The sequence below is a fragment of the Medicago truncatula genome, chromosome 4 (genome assembly GCF_003473485.1).
Source record: "Medicago truncatula cultivar Jemalong A17 chromosome 4, MtrunA17r5.0-ANR, whole genome shotgun sequence".
Classification (NCBI taxonomy): Eukaryota; Viridiplantae; Streptophyta; class Magnoliopsida; order Fabales; family Fabaceae; genus Medicago; species Medicago truncatula.
Window position 1 is genome coordinate 7,407,914 of NC_053045.1, and position 19,099 is coordinate 7,427,012.

General features: G+C 32.5%; 3 protein-coding genes across 4 annotated transcripts; 1 reads left to right on the forward strand and 2 right to left on the reverse strand.

The window, feature by feature from the left end:
- Positions 1–302: 302 nt before the first annotated feature.
- LOC11414296 (CASP-like protein 5B2) lies at positions 303–5,419 on the reverse strand. The gene is made up of 3 exons (XM_003604864.4): positions 5,058–5,419; positions 1,731–1,863; positions 303–808 (listed from the first exon to the last, which is right to left on the reverse strand). The coding sequence occupies exons 1-3, from the start codon at positions 5,189–5,191 to the stop codon at positions 608–610; spliced, it is 468 nt and encodes a 155-aa protein (XP_003604912.1). The 5' UTR covers positions 5,192–5,419; the 3' UTR covers positions 303–607.
- Positions 5,420–9,584: 4,165 nt separating this feature from the next.
- On the forward strand, positions 9,585–14,189 carry LOC11411585 (NADPH-dependent aldo-keto reductase, chloroplastic). The gene is made up of 7 exons (XM_003604865.4): positions 9,585–9,744; positions 10,810–10,860; positions 11,090–11,166; positions 11,276–11,363; positions 11,975–12,250; positions 12,954–13,196; positions 13,842–14,189. The coding sequence occupies exons 1-7, from the start codon at positions 9,625–9,627 to the stop codon at positions 13,926–13,928; spliced, it is 942 nt and encodes a 313-aa protein (XP_003604913.1). The 5' UTR covers positions 9,585–9,624; the 3' UTR covers positions 13,929–14,189.
- Positions 14,190–14,771: 582 nt separating this feature from the next.
- LOC11414603 (probable 2-oxoglutarate-dependent dioxygenase AOP1) lies at positions 14,772–18,855 on the reverse strand. 2 transcript variants are annotated; one of them, XM_003604867.4, is made up of 4 exons: positions 18,750–18,855; positions 16,916–17,347; positions 15,732–16,062; positions 14,772–15,269 (listed from the first exon to the last, which is right to left on the reverse strand). In XM_003604867.4, the coding sequence occupies exons 2-4, from the start codon at positions 17,284–17,286 to the stop codon at positions 15,024–15,026; spliced, it is 948 nt and encodes a 315-aa protein (XP_003604915.1). In that variant the 5' UTR covers positions 17,287–17,347; positions 18,750–18,855; the 3' UTR covers positions 14,772–15,023. The 2 variants fall into 2 exon arrangements, with proteins under 2 accessions (XP_003604915.1, XP_024637610.1); XM_024781842.2 differs by lacking the exon at positions 18,750–18,855 and adding an exon at positions 17,444–17,526.
- Positions 18,856–19,099: the final 244 nt, after the last annotated feature.

Consider the following 19,099-nt stretch of genomic DNA (forward strand, 5'->3'; position numbering starts at 1 on the left):
ATAAATCACATAATGCATCAAGACAAATCATAGAAACTATAACATATTGTGTTATATTCTAGAAAAAGGACAAGTTTCTTTGGTTTTTTAATTTTATAAAAGATGTTTTTTAATATGCTTATTACTCACATGAAAATTTTGTCCAAAATTGTTTTTAGTTCATAGACCAATTTAAAAATCTTCAAATAATTCAACAACCTATGGAGTAATTAAACCTATATTATATAGCTAGTAATATTTAACCATGTCATAGTAACATACTATATGCATTATGTATATAGCATGAATTTTAAATCATAACATGTGAAATGAGAACTTTAATCTCTTTTCAAGGTTGTAAGGAAACAAAATTATGTACAACAGCAAAAATGTAGTCGCACGAGTTCGATAATTTGCCTACATTAAGAAAGAAATGAAAAAATGAAATTCAAGGCTTAGATTAAACTGAAAATCTATTAACTAGATTGAGAGGAACCACTGTGATAACTGACATCTCAACTATGTTGGCACTCATAAACCAACAATCAAAAGTTTTGAGAAGGGACAATAACCAAAACTCCACCCTGCATGTCATAAAGATATCAAAGATGCCAACATGTAAATCAAGCTAGACTGAGGCCAATATCCAAAACATCACATGTGATGACATTGCAGTAAGAGCCCAGGTGACGAAAGCCAGGGCTACAGAAACCTGGTACCTGTGGCAAGGGATTATCTTATGAGTTGCACACATATCCACGTCTCTCGTATATAAAACTACGACTCCTGCTGATGAACATGCAGCTGCTAGTGACAAAATGGCTGTTACCTGCATAGCAAAAATCGCTACTATGATTTCACTACATAATCTGCTCAATTATGCTTTAGAAGATAAAAAATGCAATGCCATAGAAGAAGAGGAAGATAAACATTAGAGAAGATATAATGGAAGTTTTGAAAATGTATTTTAGAAAAAAGATTGAATATTTTTGAAAAATCTAAAAACTGTGGAAACATTGTTTTCAAATGTGATTCCAGCCATAACTAAATGTGGTTCCAGCCAAATTGAAAATGTTTTCAGAAAGAAAACAACCCATTGGATTATATCATTATAAAATAAGATTTGGAAAATGAAGCGCAAATTCATCAACACTTCACCAGAATCATAGTTTCACCAAGCACGATTAAAGATAACCGAAGACATACTGTTCTGCATCAGTACATGTATGTTAATGCAGTGAGTGATGTTCAATTTAAAACTGTGACTAATTCTTTTACAAACAAATTATGCATATGTACAACAGTAACATATCATGTAGCTAGAACCAAATGAGTAGTTCATTGGTTGCAAGGTAAGAGCTATCATAAAATTGAAGAGACAAACAATCAGATTTCAAAGCTTGTTGTGCACAAATCAAAATATTTAACTCCTGCAACTATGTTTGTGACTTTATCAAGCTATGCAGCACCGACATGTCAAGTTAAACGCGTATTCAGTGTTTGACATGTGTCAGCGTTCAACACAACACCGACAAATGTGGCTACATTTAATCGCTTCTATACTACCGGTGTCGGTGTTTCATGGATATCAAGTAGTTAAAAATTAGACCAATTGAATGCTTGTTCAATTGAATAATGTATATAATTATGTTAAGCACATTTTTATACTTCTGATTATTTTATTTTATAAACTTGAAATTGGTTTTCCATTGTCCACGTGAAAATAAGAAAAAGAGTAGTGTGACTATTACCCAATCGCCTACAACAAACAGGCTAACAAGAATTGGATTTTGTAGGTCTCTCTTTCTTCTCAAGGCATAAATATCAAGACAAGCAAGTCCAAAACTCCAGAGCACTTGAAGTCCCATTGATGCAGTCAAATAGCTGAAATGGAGACAAGTATCCGAGAGTTAGCTTTGCAAGAAAACATGACAATCAATTTAAGCAATAAAAAAAGGAAACATCTTCCATAGGAAACCAAAACATTATGTTGTATACATTTGAGCATATTATTCCAGTTGTAGAGAATCAGAAAAGAATGAATAGATACTAAATGTACTTGAACTGATATTGCTTCAATGTGAAGGGTTGTCGCGAAACATAGAGGCTTAATCCTTATTTATGGGTATATACTAGACTCATAATCCCAATAAATATGGAAAAAGATGAAATATACAAAAAATATATTGAATTACTATCTTAAGAAATCATTTAAAGTACTCAAAATCATAGTTATCAAACCCATATAGAGCAATGAGTAACGGCCTATTCCAAAGTGTTGTAGCAGGATGGGCAAACGGGACGGCTGTTATACTTCAACTTTAGTTACAAATTAAATAATCAGTAATGCTAACAAACGCCTTAAGGGCATTGTTTAAGGAATCCATAAAAAGAAATACTGTCTTGAAAATACAAATCAAAGGCTTGTTGTAGATCAATTTATACTATACATATATAAATGCTAAAAACTCCTCAAAAAATACAAGACATTCATAATTTTATAATTAATAATAATAAAGTCATATGCCTTAAGCTTAACACATAAGCTGAAAATAACAAAAGTGAAGTGAAAAAATAAGTTTAATCCTCTAAGCCACAATCTCAAAGTAACTAAACTTTAATAAGCTATAAGCCTCTACCAGAAAAAAGAGGCAGTAGAGTTAGAAACTCAAACTGGAGCACGTCAGATCAGCAATAAGGAGTTTTAACACTCCAAAATATATAGAGATGGTAGAATATTTGAGAGAATAAAAAGGAATCAGCAACGAAAAAACACTTGTATATGAAGAATGGACGAGGATTTGGCCTGTTGGAAAACAGGGAAGGCACAAAATGAATTATAGCCCAAAAAATCGATCTAAAACAAGCAACTAGTAGAGGTAAAAGAGGGTTTTTGTTGTCTGCGAAGGAGCGTATTTCCATTATCTCTGCCAGAAATAGCAGCCAACGTAATGACCGCGACCAAAAAACATGATGCAACAAAGAAGAAATACCGCCATGGGCCTATACAGTCTACTCAACTATCACACATCTGTGGTACAGTGCACTGACAGTTATGCTCTAAATTACTTTAAGACTTGAAAAAAATATCGTGAGACATTTTTCATATATTCTAACACTCTTCCTCATGCTTAAAGTAACTAACCTTTGACCTTGTTAGTTGTTACAAATGAACCCTATTAATAAAAGAATAATAGAGCATGGGCTCCACAGAATACAACCAGAAAGGCAACAGCTCAGGGATGCTAAAGATTTTGGAGAAAAGCATTGCTAGAAGGACAATTTAGCAAATGACCAAAATGCTAATGCTATAGGGAATTTAGAAACAAGCTCAAACTCATCAAGAAAAGCATCCCTCGTCTTGATGCTAAGGCTCGTTTCCATCACTGCCACGTGACTCATGAGTCATGACTAACATAGGAGAAATCACCATTGATATAATTCCCAATGGGATGCTATATTTATCACTGTATAACTCAGGTGAGATAAGTCACCGAAAAAGTTGTTGGAGATCATGGTGAGCAGGGGGTGAACTGCTAAGGATTTTGGAAGGGGTTGTGGAAGTAGCAGGAAAAAAAATGACAACTCAAAAAGGGAGAACTTTGGAGTGTAAAGGAAACTGGAAACCAGTGCGAAGAAAAGGATAACCGAAATAATGGGATTATTACAATGGTGCTCCAGATTTATCAACCTCAATCAGCAATGAAAATCTAAAATACTACAAATTACACATAGGGAAGGATTATTAATTTATTAGATACTTTGCATATTTTTTGACACGCTTTAACATGTAAAAAAGGCTACCTTAGAATAGTGAATCAACAACTAAGGCACGTACACAGAATGCTTACGACGAACACAAAAAGAGAAAAGCATCACCATCTTCCATAACAAAGTATTAAATAGCAAGAGCTAAATATTATCCAGCAATCATTGAAAATCCTAATCCGTGTCACAATACACATCAAAAAAGTAAATTAAAGTTTCTCGGATCACATAGGGGTAAACAGCAAAAATTGTAATCGTTAAAATCCCTAAAACATGAATTAAAGAGTCAACACGCATGTGAAATAGTGTTATAAAACTAAAAAAAAATACATACTGATAAACATTGGAGTCCACAACCAGTCTGTGTATGTCACTTACGGATGATCTACATTTTTTTCTCACGCATAGTTCGTATATGTCAACTCTGCTTGATGTAAGGCAAAGTTCACCCATAAAATATGTGCAAACTACAATGCATTATTCTGTCTGAAAATAATCAGACATTTCCATGTTCCCAAACTACCAGCAGTAACAAAATCATGACATTTTCAACCAGGAAGAAGATCCTAATGCTAAGTCTATCCAATAACTCTAGTCCCCACCAAGGACCTTTTCGGTTATTTATGTAGAAAAAGTACAAAGTAGAAGTTTTGGAATGAATAAAACAACATTGTCTTACTTTATTTTTTTCTCTTAACCCTCCAATTCCCAAGGAAAAGGAACCCTGGTAATCCAAAGTTTCGTCAGAAGATAAGTAAAGTCCGACCAAAAATTGTTCCAGACAGAGATCAAACTTTGGTACTTCTGATAAGCCCATTATTGTCCTACTTGGAAAATCCCCAACCACCCACCAACTTATTCCCAAATTACATGACCATCACAAACTCATTTCCATATTTTAAGGGTATGTTCATTTTTAATAAGGAAAACAATTTCCATTTTAACTAATCATTCTCCTAACTTTAGAAATTAACATTAATGCATTATCAGCCACATCCTTTTCATAAAACCCATTATTCATTTTCAGAAACAAACATCTTAAACATTAACTACTTAATCAACACTACCTGTCCTTCAAACTCTTCTATCCAAATCCAAACATACCCAAAATAAAGCCATGCAATAAACACAACTCTAACCACTTTTAACAAACAAACAATGATCCAACACCATAACCTAAAAAAACCCTAATTTCAAAATCAACATAACAAAATAAATACAAAAACATTCAAATTATTGAGTCAAAAAAAAATGCAAAAAATTTAATTTTTGACTTAAAATAGGGAAAAAAAAATTAATTTTGTTTTTACCAGAAAGCGGTGTAGGTAGAGAAACCAAAAGAAGTAACCATGACGCTAATGGAAGCAGCACCAAATGCACATTGTCCTAACCTCAACAAGAATCCACTCACTGTTCCAGGTCCACCCAACAATCTCTGCATCATTTTTCTTTCTTCTTCAAATTTTTCTTCTTTAGGTTTTGTCAAGATGAATAGAATGAAACCCTAATTTTGAAAATTGGTTAATTATGTCAGATTCGTTGATTCTGTTTCTGTATCCATTGGAGTGTTTGATTGGTTTGTGAAAAATTCGATTTCTTTTAGAGAGAGAGAGAGAGAGAGAGATTTGGAGTGAGAAGAAGAAGAAGAATGTGTAATGTTGTTGTGTTTTGTGTTTTTCAATTTTAACAAAAAATAAAATAAAAATATTTGTGTGTAAGATTTTTTGTTTGATTAATGATGATGTTTTTTTAATGTTGCTGAGAAGGTTTTTGTTTTTGTTGTCCTGCAATTGCTTGCAAGTAGGAGTGGGTGGGTTTTTTATTGTTTCCTTTTTCTAGAAAAGAAAAATAAAATGTTTTATAATTTGATAAAAGGAAAGATAAAATTCTAGTACCACTCCCTCCGTCCCAAATTGTATGTCACTTTATAAAAAATATTTATCCTAAATTGTATGTCACTTTACAATACCAATGAAACATTAATGTTACTTTTCCTATTATAACCTTAACTATTTATTACTCTCTCTTCTTTCAAGTCTTTTATTTATCTTTTCCATAGGACAATTTTGTAAAACAACTCATAATATCTCTTTTCCACACAATATCAATTACATTTCTTAATATGTGTGAAATGCCCAAAACGTCATACAATTTGGGACGGAGGTAGTATTAATTTTTGAATGATCATATTTCATTTTCTATAAAAAAAAAAATGGAATAATGGTAAATAATCATTTTCTATTCACCCAAAAAAGTACTCATTTTGATATCTAAAATTAAGAGGTATTACAAAGGAATGAGTAAATGGCACTTCCATGAAAAAATATTAAAAATTCATTAAAATATGTAGTTTTTTTTTTTTACAAATTAAACGAAATTCATTTATTCTAATGAATAGAAAAATTCTTTTAAAAGCCATGAAATGAAGTTTTTTATTCTCTTCAAGTAACATTTTTTCTTCTTCTTTCAAACTCACCTAGCTTTTCCCCTTTTTCTCTCAAATTTATGATGGCTGCATCTTCATTTTCATATTCTCCATCTTCAAAACTATGTTTGATCTTCCCCCTCTTCCTTTACACAACCCAACAAACCCTCCCTTTCTATAAACTCATTTGAATCCTCAAATCCCAACCCCATCTCAGCTCAATCTTTGAGTTCCCCCATATATATCCACACAAACCATATTTTCAAATTGTACTAATAAGAGAGGGGAGGTCAGGAGTCACATTGTACATATTTTAAAACCATCTATAAAATACTTGATATTATTGGTGTAACCAAGGGTTGGTTTTGGAGGCAAAGTTGTTAAAGGAAGTCTTCCAAGTACCTATCTTTATTGTGAAGAGTATTCCTCAAAGTTGTCGTTTTGCATTCTCTCAGGCATTAAAAGATGCTCTTTATCGGGTGGTTGCTGATCCAGGTTTAGTAGGACCCTAGGTCTGGTCATTATTGCTTCCTCGTTTTACTTTACATGTGTTTAAGCCTTATATTAGGGAAGATCGCAAGTTTGTAGATCGGAAGGCCTTACAACATCATACTTTGGGTTGCTTGGCTAAATGGAAATAACTTTATGGTTTCACTAAGTTGGTTTGTAGTGTGTTAGACGGGTATAATTTCCTAATAAAGCTGTCAATTTGAGCTAATCCGGTGCACAACTCAAGGGATGGCTCATTTTGAATTTATGCAAGACCTTCATATGTAGATTTAATCATGACATTGCGCTATGAACTCTTGTATTATTATAGAAAAATATTCTATTAATGGAATAAAGTAAGTGGTCGGAGGTGGATCTCGAGAGCTAGCTGAACATCAAGAACGTAGTGGAGTGCGACAGAGTAAGAGTGAGTTGGTACAAGTTGATGTATTTGATACAAGTTGGTGCCTTCCGTTACAAAATATAAGTAAAAGTGAGTCATAACAAGTTGATGTATTTGGACCAAATTTTAAAGATGTGGTTATCTTGTACAACGATGTTGCGTGTGTTTTGCCAGACGAGAATATACGTTATAAACTAGTTTAATGACCTTGTCAAATAGACCCTTAGTAAAACTAGAAAATAACTTAGTGTAACAATTTTTTTAACTAAACGTACCTCTAGATTGAACTACATATCACTATAGTATATTTACGGGCCCGTTTCCGGTGGGAGACCTCAATAGGTCTCCTACCATAGGAGACATGCTATTTTTTTTTTTTTTTACAAAAATGAATGTGAGCCATTGGATAAAGGTCAACCAACCCTTAGATCAAAATGCTTACCGTACACCTTCAACATTCAATTGTTTTCTTTTATTTTAAATTAGTAGTGTATTTTTCTTGTGTTGGTCTTATAACTTGCATTTGTAGGTCAAGCCAATATTAGTTACCAGTTGTTACAGGTCATCGGTAATATATTAATCACATGTAACTTTAAAAATAATTTGATGTATATATGTATGTGGTTTTTCCAAACTACAAAATTAATAGTTAACTTTAATATTTAACTATTAATTGTTTGTTTTTAAGAAAAAAATAATATAAATTTTTAAGTTTGGGGGGCATTTTGCACATAAGTGCAAAACTTCAGGGGGATATTTGCAAAACGTCATGTTCACTAACAGAAAAATTTGACGGAGGGGGTAAATTGACTAACATTGTGAAATTGCAGGGGGGTAATTGATGAAACTTACAATTTCAGAGGGGAAATTGACTATTTACTCATTACTTTATTAAAGACAAAAATTAAACATTATACTCCCTCCGTTCCTCAATAAATGACCTAGTTGATAATATACATTATTGACTTAATATACTTTGACCATATTTTTCTACTAATTCACAAAGATAAATAATATCATGTAAGATGTTGTTGAAATCGTCTCGATGAATATTTTTAAAATATTAAATTTTCATTATTTTTTTTTATAGAGAATTGAAGATATCAAAGATAAAACATATGCATTGGTACGTGTGTCGAAGTCAACTAGATCATTTAATATAAGACGGAGGGAGTAATATACATTACTAGTGGGTCAACATGTCTAAAGATTTATGTCATTGAAAATTTCTTTCCAAATCCAATAGCTAAAAAGCATTTTAGAAAGAAAAAAAAAAATATAATCACCTACGGTAGGAGACCCATTGAGATCACCTACCGTCGCCTAAGCCGTATATTTACTATAAGAACAAGAGAATTAACAACACAAAAAAGAAAGAAAAAGAGAACAACAAACATCAAGAAGTTATATGGGTAGATAATTAAAATCAAAATTCTCTAGGTGTGTCTGAATAAAGTATGTACGTGTTCAATTCCTCTAGCACTTGCCGGCAACCGACATCCTAGCAAACATAGGAAAAAATATGTGAACTCTTTTCCCCTAAAAAAAGAAATTATGTGGACTGTGGCTTGTATTGCTATGGAAAAATATTATATTAATGGCATAGAATTTGGGTGTATGTGTGAATCAAGAAATTTTTTTCAGCACTGGACAAGCATTTGCAAATTCACAATTTGTATATTTTTTTCAACTACGTATTCAAACTTTTTACATAACTATAATAGCCACATCAGTACACATATCCTTTTTTTAGGAGACCAATACACATAACCTTGATATTGATAGCAAACTTTTTATGAGTATAATTAATTGATTTTATTCTACATTTATTTAATCAAGTGCTCATTTATTAATTATATATATAAATATAATTTAAGTAATAAAATAATGGGGTGTTGGTGGACAATATTTTTACATTTATGTAAAATTATATTTAGAACCAACAAAGTTAGATCTAACGAAATAATTTAACATTCGTTTTTTTAAAAAAACTCAAACGTGTATTGGAGCTGATACAACTAATTGTAGCTTGATAAAAATCAAGTTTGTTTTATCCTTGGACACAAGAAGGAGAACCAAAATGCTAATCCAAACACATCATTAATCTTCTACGTTATAGTGAGTTAATGATTGAATTTCAACTTAGAGAATTATTTTTATTTAGTATCCATCAAAATCTCGAATGAATGAATTACTTTAACAATTTTGATAGAAAGGAAAAAAATAAATAGTAATTTAAAATTTTGTAACACCATATATGGATAGTAATTAAATTTATTTTTACACATATCCTTTGCATTAACATTTCATTTCTCTTTAATTTATGATGACATATGTGCACATATCATCACCCTTTCACTTTCCAAATTTTCAACAACTCAAGATTCTTACACACTAGGTCAACATCTCACCGTTCAAATCCATATGAGATCCCATCTAGCCAAATCACAACCATTGAATCTTCTTTCTCTTTTTACACACCATTCATTATTTCTTAGATTCTTTTGCCTATAAATAGCTAGCAATAACAGAATACAATAACAGAAAAACAAAGAAGAAAATGGCCACAGCAATCAAATTCTTTCAGTTGAACACTGGTGCTAAAATCCCTTCTGTTGGTTTAGGTACTTGGCAAGCTGAACCCGGTGTTGTTGCCAAAGCTGTCACCACTGCTGTTCAGGTATAAACTTGTTCAGTTCAAAAGTTGATGCATCTGATTCAAAATTTAGACCAAATACATTAACTTTTGTTGACCTAACTTTTCTTATATATAGGACTGAATTACTATTCATATTTTTGTTTGAGTAAGTGGATATTTAGATTGACGGTGAATTTGGCAAAATCACGATGTTTTGTCGAAGTTTTAAAAAATTTCACCATAATTAAAGTGATGCGATTTTGCAAAAGTCAACATGATTGATTTGAGAGGTGTAGAATTGATTTTGATATTTTGTCTATGTTTGTTTGAGAAGAATTGATTTTGACTTTAGGATTTGTAGCTTTGATTCTAAACTTGATATTTACGTTCAATTTATTGTTCTTATACTTAAATTAATCCAAATACAAACTATTTTACATTGAACTCAATTATAAATAAATTTAATTTTAGTGTTCATTCAAAATCAATATTTGTAATGGCAGAACCAAGAACATATTTATGATGGCAGAACCAAGCACATATGATATAGCTTATGTTTGGTTTCACATTTAGAGGAGCCAAAATTGATTCTAGAGTTTTAAAATTGATATAGTGTATATGAAAATTGGAGTTTTTGATTGTAGAATTGATTTTTACACTCATACTTAGTGCCTGTTTGTTTTCCCATTTGCCCACCACTGCATTGTGTTTACTAGAAGCTAGAAAGTGTGGCTTCTACATAAACGTGCATCGGGACGCGATAATAAAGTGCTGTACCGTGTTCCAAACACAACATTATTGTTCAACTCAATTTACCATGAATCAATTACGACTAGAAATGTAGACGTTGGTAACCACTTTTTAGTATTCAATGTGACATTGCCATTGACTATGAAGCTAGAAATGTAGACATCAATTTGTACACCCAAACAGAAATCATTTTTCAATTAACTCAGTTTTAGTCTTAATCAATATTTTAGAATCAATTTGCTCAAAATCAATTTTTGTGGCCTGACCAAACGTCCACAGAAACAGTTTAGTAGTTTTGTTTATTCTTAGGTTTTGGAGGAGTGAACTAATCTTGTAGATGTCTATGTTTTTGTTCAGGTTGGATACAGACATATTGATTGTGCTGAAGCTTATAAGAATCAATCAGAGGTAACCATTTTTGTTTTATTTAGAGTTTTCAGTTTTTGACAATTACTTGATTGTTTTCATTTAACATGCATGCTTATACTCCACCATAATTTTTTGATACAAACATAATTTATTTGATTTTCTTGTTATTGTATTAATTTTGTTTTAATAAAAAGGGGGAAAAGTGTAGAGAAATAGAACATTTCCTTAACTACAAGCAAATTGACCGTTGTTTTCTTGACTTTTATAGATTGGTTCAGCTCTCAAAAAGCTTTTTGAGGATGGTGTGATTAAGCGCGAGGAATTATGGATCACCTCGAAACTATGGTTTGTTGCTTTACTTTTGTGAAATTGAGTTCTGTTTTTAAGAATGTTGGGAAAATGTTTGTTTTAGGTTGTGTTTAACATAAATCCTTTGCTTTGTTTACTGTTTCAGGTGTTCAGATCATCATCCAGAAGATGTGCCAAAAGCATTGGATAAAACTTTAAATGATTTGCAACTTGATTACCTTGACCTCTATCTGGTAGGCATTAACTTTTCTGCATTGTGAATATATGTTGATATTTTGGTGTAAGACTAAACACACTAAATTGTTACCATGTGACCTTGGTGATTCGGGGATTTTTTATACTTCTTGGTTTTAGGTATCCAATGCATAGCATTGACTATGAAGCACATACACGGACACGTTACTGATGCTAATACTTTGACACTGATAATAACTTGAGAAAATTAACCATATGTGTTGGTGTCTGCTCAGTGTTAGATACTGGCACATGTCGGACACCGTGTGTTAGTGCTACTTATTTAGGAGTTGGATAGTGTTTTACGAATGCTTGATAGCTCTGTAGTACTGAACGAAGGCATGTCCGGTGTCCGACCGGTGTTGTGACCAACAATGACACATGTGATTAAATTTTATTCGACTATTACCGGTCTTATCAATGTTGTGTATGGTGTTCATGTTTGTGTCAGTGCATCATAACTTGATAACTTGTGCCAATGAATTATGAAGTTTGTTTGTACTCAATTGAAATTATGATTTTTCTCAACTGAGTAACCTGCATTGGTTTTACACAAGAAATGTGATGCTGAGTTGAATTACGTTTTTCTGAATCTGATTTCGTTTTGTAGATCCACTGGCCAGTGAGCATGAAAAGGGGAACAGGTGAATTTAAGGCTGAAAATCTCGATCGTGCAGACATACCAAGCACATGGAAAGCATTGGAAGCACTATATGACTCTGGCAAGGCTAAAGCTATAGGAGTCAGCAATTTCTCTACAAAGAAACTTCAAGACTTGTTGGATGTAGCAAGAGTGCCTCCAGCTGTTAATCAGGTGGAATTGCACCCTGGATGGCAGCAGGCAAAGTTGCATGCATTTTGTGAATCTAAAGGAATTCATGTATCTGTAAGTTTAGCACATTAATTCACTTAAAAGAGTTGATATTCATTCAAATACATCCATTGAGTTATTGCAAAATCTTGAGGGACCAATAATCTTGTGAGTAATCAGAGATGTGAGGGATAGAGATAATAGGCTTTAGCAAGATTTTATGGCAACCTTTTCTGGCTGAAAACGTAACATTTTGATTGATTAAGGGCCTTTTTGGATTGACTTATTTGAGTTTTCTATTGACATAAGCACTTGTTGTGAGAGTGTTTGGAATATTTTATGGTAACCGTTTATAACATGTCTCTACAAACTAATTTTCAACTCATTTTCATAAGTGATCCGAGACAATTTATGAAAACAACTTATAGTTTACATGAAAACAATTTAACTTTATTTTATCCTTTTTCCTCCAAAAAAAACTTTATTTTATCTTTTGTATAGAAAGTGTTTATACTTAAACACTTAAATGATAGACGTTTATGCTATAAGTGCTCAATTAAGTTGTGTGTCCAAACAGGGTCTAAAAGATAGTGAATGACTTAATATGCTCCTATTTATGAAGAGCTTAATGAACTAACTAGTAGTAACCAACTTTGTAACTGATCATATATTAAATCATATATTCTATGGACTCTTGAGCTAGTGTAAAGTGATTTTTGTATGTATTCAAATTCAAATGATGGTATCTCAAAAGCCATTTTTTTTCTTATCTCCTCAGGGATATTCTCCTCTAGGCTCACCAGGAGTACTCAAAAGTGACATTCTTAAGAATCCAGTTGTCAAAGAAATTGCAGAGAAATTAGGGAAGACACCAGGACAAGTTGCCCTTCGATGGGGTCTACAAGCAGGACACAGCGTGCTACCTAAGAGCACTAATGAGGCTAGGATCAAGGAAAATCTTGACGTATACGATTGGTCGATTCCGGAAGACCTGTTTCCTAAGTTTTCTGAAATTAACCAGGTAAGTTGGTAGTTAGTTTAATCTAGTTTAGCTTCTGTTAGTTTCTACATCTCTAAATATTTATTTTAGGATTTAATTCGTATACACTTTCAGTATGAAATGTTTTACATTGTCAATTAATCATAACCTTCACTTCATTAAAAATATTTGACTTTGTTCTGAACTATTTTTAAAAATCATTCATTTGATTGGCTATGTTTTGTAGACAACGTAAATTTTTTAAAAGACAGTACATACAAATTAAGCTCTTTATTTTATCTGCATAGCACCGTCACTATATCACTATGCAATTGGTGTCATAACAAATGCAAATTTGGCTCTAATTTCCTGATGACATTTGAACTATTTGATGAAAAAAATCAACTGTTCTTTGAGGATATATCCATGGTTTGATATAAATGTGTCTATACCATTGATCATTGTGTTTATTTATCAATGGTTGAGATGATTTTGAATTGCAATTGCCATAGAGGCTGTGACAGGAGCCTTGATATTGCGGAAAAATACTGCTGGCAAATGCAGTTTAGAACTATGATTGAGATTTCTTACTTTATTATTATCTAAAGTCAATTATTTACTTCAGAGTGTAAAACCAATAAGTAAGGTTCATTATCTGAATTAACACATTGAAACTTACACATGCAGGATAAGCTAATCAAGGGTACCTTTTTCGTTAACGACACCTATGGTGCTTTTAGGACCATCGAAGAACTCTGGGATGGTGAAGTATGAGCAATATGCAACATTGAGATGACAAATAATACACTGTTTCTACAATAAAACCAGATACTGTTTCCATGATAAAGATTAAAGCTAGATGCTGTTATGATTCCTGTTTTTTTAGGTTCCATGAAGTGTTAACAACTGTAATTCAGATTAAAGACGTATCTGATGTTTGACATTTGTTGGTGTTGATTCAGACAAGACATCAATATACGTGGTTATATTTAATTTCTAATATTTTCTAAATTACTACGAGTGCTTATGTGTTAATGTCTTGTTCGGTATTTGTGTGCACTTATAAAAGTTTTAACAAAACAAATCTCCTTGAAACATGATTCGAATCATGCCATTGAGCATGAAGTTAAAGCTTCCCATGATTCAAATCTCCAAGTGTATAATTTGAATCATGTGTGTACTATCATTAAATATAAGAAATCTGCAAAATGTGATTCAACCCACTTAGTTAAAGCTTGAACTCTTAAAATATTTCTGATTTTTTGTGATTCAAAACAGGTTCAGAAGTGATTTGAATCAAACCTTATAAAAATGTCATTTTTTAATCAAGCCCTATTTGATGCAAATCACATTAACAAAATTTCAGTTGTTAATGCATTTAACTTGGTCTTCTCATACTCTCTTCAACATAAATCAAAACAATTGAAATACAACGCCTACACTTGAAAATAATAAGTGCTAGCAACACACTCTCTACACACATATTTCATCAGTCCTTTTTATTTGTTTAAATCTATGAGTTCCACCAAATTTATGTAGACCCATATAATCTAGTGGAATCCATATGAATTTAAACTATTAAAAAAAAAGTGTGATGAAATGTGTTAAAAGACTGTATTGCTGGCATTATTCAAAAATAATTCCACATAATTCCAACGCATTCACAAAATACATGCTATTTGATTATTTTCTTTTTCTGAAAACCAGATCTATAAATATATTGAAAAAAAGGTCGAAAGTACACAAGAGATACTCTACCCACCCCAAAACAATACTTGTTATTTGATTGATCATCATAATCTAGTGCAAAAGTGAGTCCACCCTACTTCATTACATAAAGGAAAATGATTTGCATCACATAATGAAGGATCAAAGTCCACCAAATTTTTCAAGTGCTCCCTCTTGTACTGGATTTAAATACCGGTAATGTATGTACTCCTCATACTTAAAAGGCCGGTAACGGAGAGGGTGATTTTCATCATCCACCAATTCAGAGGGCACCTCAATAACCATATTTTCCTTTGGAATTGCCATAAGAATAAATGCAATTCTCTCTTTGTCTCCCCTTGTGACCACTCTGTGATTGCATGCTTGGAATATCCCATTGCTCCATGCCTATACATTAATAAATAAGAACTAATTAATAAATATTGTACTTCACAAGAATTAAAATCTGATATTAATGAGTAGATACTAACCATATATAGTGTGGTAGATACTAACCATATATAGTGTGGTAGATACTAACCATATATAATGTGAGGAAGATAGACCAAAACAGGATTAAAATATACATTTGCAATGAAAAAAATATACTTTGTGATTATTTGAAGAAAAACACTCATTCGATTGGGCGAAGGAAAAAATTGAGAAAAATTACACTAAAACTTGGTATCTCAGTTTTGTATAGGGAAGAAGATTGCCTTCAATGCATACCCGTGAGATTAGCTCAGCTGCTAGGGATATTGCATAATATATGCAGGGGCCGGGATTCAAACTCCGGACACCCCACTTATTCACCTTTAAGAGGTGAATATCTAGTTACTAGGCTACTTGACCAAAAAAATAAAAGATTACCTTCAATGCGTCAGCAACCTGCACTACAAAGCCATTCTGGGGAATATTTACATCAACCCAATTGCCTGTTTTGGACAACACCTGCAAACCTTGGACTCCATTATCACATATGAGGGATAAGGTGCATTTGTCAGAGTGAGGTGCCAAAGCAATCTCAGAATCCTTGCTGTCTTCAGGAAGTTTGTACTTAGTCAATCGTGTATTATTGTTGCTATTCAGTTGTTCAACCTCCAAGTTGTATCGTTGTGGAAGGCCAAAACTCTCCACAACCATCTTCAAGACAAGCAAGCTTAGTTCCCGCATTTTTGAGGTCATGGAAGTTAATGACTTACTGCATATATATAAATCAAAAGTTACCAAATAATAAAATAATTTGAAACAAAAATTACTAATGTAAACTTTCTTCGATATAAATCAAAAGGTTGCATAAAAAATATAAATCAAAATTAAATAGTTACATATTTATGCATGTTATGGCTGAAATCAAGAGTATAATTTTGACCGTACATGTCTAGTAAGAGATAGGATCCGTTGACACATGTAAGTGCTTTTCCTTACAAACCTCAGCTGTGATTACTAATTAATCCTACGGTTTAAACCATTTCACGAGAAAACTAAAAATACTTAAAAAAAGTCGGATTCAGCAGAGCGTTCGCCAACGTCTGTCAACAATGATTCTGGAACCACCACGAATCGTTCAGATTTTTGTAATTTATATGATAATTAATTCATATCAAAGGCAACCTTCAATTTTTGAGGATAAAAAACGTCAAACAAGATTGAAAAGAAATTTGACTCTAAATAAAGATATTGGTCGTAGTCTATGTTTAGGGAATAACAATTGCTCTGTAATTTCTTCTACTGGATTTGTCTTTAGTCATATTAACGATTGTTTGAATTTGGTTAGAAAAACAATTAAGCATCAATTAAAAAGGAGAGCTTGTGTTCACCCTCAACATAACCCTTCTTTATTTTGTTCTTTCCCATTTTTCATATAAATGGGACACACACACATGCATACACATATGTACAACAACAACGAAGCTTTATCCCACTAAGCGGGATCATCTACAAGGATCAAACGACGCATAATATATATATATATATATATATATATATATATATATATATATATATATATATATATATGATGGATAGTAATAAAATAAAAAACAATTAATTACCTAAAAGTTGGATTTCCTTGAGGCCACAAGAGGTTAACAAAGTCTTCATCAACTGTATCTGCCTTGAGAGTATCATAAATCCCAAAGCTATCAGCATGAGGAATGTGATCGCCCTTGTTAGTGAACCCCCTATAAGCATTTGGGCTAAAGAACTTCTGCTTAGTCTCCTCGGGTAGATCAAACAATGATTTCATGCCTGTGAACAATTCTTCACGTGATTGATTCAAGATTTCATCACCCCTTACGATGAAACAACCATGATTCTCAAATGCTTCTCTCACTTTCTTGCACATTTCTTTCCATCCTTCACTCTCTTCTATCACTCCACTAGTTGGGAAATCCAAAATTGGGATCTCACATTCAATGCCCATTTTCCTTTGTTTTTTCTTCTTTCTTTTGCACTATCTCAAAATGATTGTATTCCCTCCGATCCTAAAGAGAAAGAGAAATCATGCTTAGCCTTTAAAAAATAGTGTTTTAGACCAAATACTTCGAATTTCACAAGGTGCAATTAGAAAAAAATATTACCAACAATTTCACGGGAATTTCTCGAATTTCATTGAAGATTAATTAGAACATGTCTAAAATATGCGTAATAAACTACATTGCAGAATATATTACCAACAAGGAAGTAAGACATTCTGATATGCCTCATTGGCTACTTGCCAATGCAATTATTTACAAACATAATCCTCTAACTGGCTATCCTACCTTATGAAGCACTAGCACAGACACCAGACACAACATTGACATCAACATGTAGACTCTGGTAAGAATTTACGAAAATGGAAGTGATTGTATGTAACCACAAGTGTTTATCATGTCGGTGTCGGACACTCAAAATACACCAAGCGTTTGTGATACATAGATCCTAACCGATATATAAAATTTTCAAGGATTGAAATGCGATGGATGTAGAACTCATCAAGCGGCATAAGGACAGAGTGATCAGGCACAGGATTACAAGCACAACAGAGCTTCAAATCCAAAAATTGAAAAAAAATCATGACTAAAAATATAATCTTTTTTCCTCAAACAATCCAAAAGATTCAATAGCAATAGGCATTGAACTTCAAAAAGAAGTCGAAAAGTTGTTGATTTCTGGTGGTTTATTAGACAGTAACATAATTCACTGCACTAGGTTCGTGAACCAATTCACAGGGTATCAAATTCAAGTAATTTGATCTTGGTACGCCCAAAATTGCGTAGGATTGCAGATATTGGCGTACCAGAGCAAGGAGAATGCTCATTACAAATGTTTGAACTATAAAATAAAAAGAAATAAAGTGTCAATTAGACCGTATGCGATGATGACCCTGCAATTAAACTGTTCTTCTATAGTTCCCCTCTATGATATGCGGACAAGGACGCAGACACCGGACACGAAATGGACAGTAACACCACTAATAATGTAAGAAAATCTCATAATTCAGTTTAATCATATGTGTCAGTGTCGTTCCTTTGTCGGACATCGACGCGTGTCCGACATCGGAACACAAGATATTAGGGCTGTTTGCTTTTATATACAACCAACTAGTGGAGGAGCTTAAAGAAAAAGTTTGGGGTGCCACTGTTTTTTAAATTGTATATCGAAAAATCTAAACTTTAAACCCTGAACCCTAAACAACAAGCCAAAAAAAAAAAAACAATATTTTCATGCGAGGGAATCAAATTCAACACATGAATTACATTCATATTGAGAAAATCAGTTCAACAGCGACAAAATCATTATCAATAACAAGGAAAAAAAAACCCAGTAACACATAAAACACATGCTAAAAAACAAAGCGATTAAAAAATTTAAGGAAAGAGAGAGAAAGGGAGATGAATTTACAGGTCAGTGACAGTGGCGATTGCTTTGCAGGTCGCGAGATGAGAAGAAATTGAGTAAGAGGTTTAGGGTTTAGGGTAATTTGAAAATTAAAAAGAACTATCGAAATCAGGTGAAGTTTAGCATGGGAAAGACTAATTTTTTCCATCATGGAAAAGTTAGTTTTTAACCATTAGATCAAACCAAGAACACATCCTTACCATACTCCCTCATCACTAGATTTTGTAATTTTATAATTTTAAAACCATTTTTTAAAAATAAAAAATATATTTCGAAATTAAAATAAACATTTAAAAATAAAAAATAAACTTAATTTTGGAAATTAATTTTCCAAAATTTTAAAAAATATAAAT

Coding starts and splice junctions, on each gene's coding strand:
- LOC11411585 (XM_003604865.4), top strand. CDS start 9,625: ATGGCCACAGCAATCAAATTCTTTCAGTTGAACACTGGTGCTAAAATC. Junction 10,861..11,089: donor CTTATAAGAATCAATCAGAG/GTAACCATTTTT, acceptor TGACTTTTATAG/ATTGGTTCAGCTCTCAAAAA. Junction 12,251..12,953: donor CTAAAGGAATTCATGTATCT/GTAAGTTTAGCA, acceptor TTATCTCCTCAG/GGATATTCTCCTCTAGGCTC.
- LOC11414603 (XM_003604867.4), bottom strand. CDS start 17,286: ATGGGCATTGAATGTGAGATCCCAATTTTGGATTTCCCAACTAGTGGA. Junction 16,063..16,915: donor CAAGGAAATCCAACTTTTAG/GTAATTAATTGT, acceptor ATATATATGCAG/TAAGTCATTAACTTCCATGA. Junction 15,270..15,731: donor AGGTTGCTGACGCATTGAAG/GTAATCTTTTAT, acceptor ATTAATGTATAG/GCATGGAGCAATGGGATATT.
- LOC11414296 (XM_003604864.4), bottom strand. CDS start 5,191: ATGATGCAGAGATTGTTGGGTGGACCTGGAACAGTGAGTGGATTCTTG. Junction 1,864..5,057: donor TCTACCTACACCGCTTTCTG/GTAAAAACAAAA, acceptor TCTCCATTTCAG/CTATTTGACTGCATCAATGG. Junction 809..1,730: donor TGTTTGTTGTAGGCGATTGG/GTAATAGTCACA, acceptor TTTGCTATGCAG/GTAACAGCCATTTTGTCACT.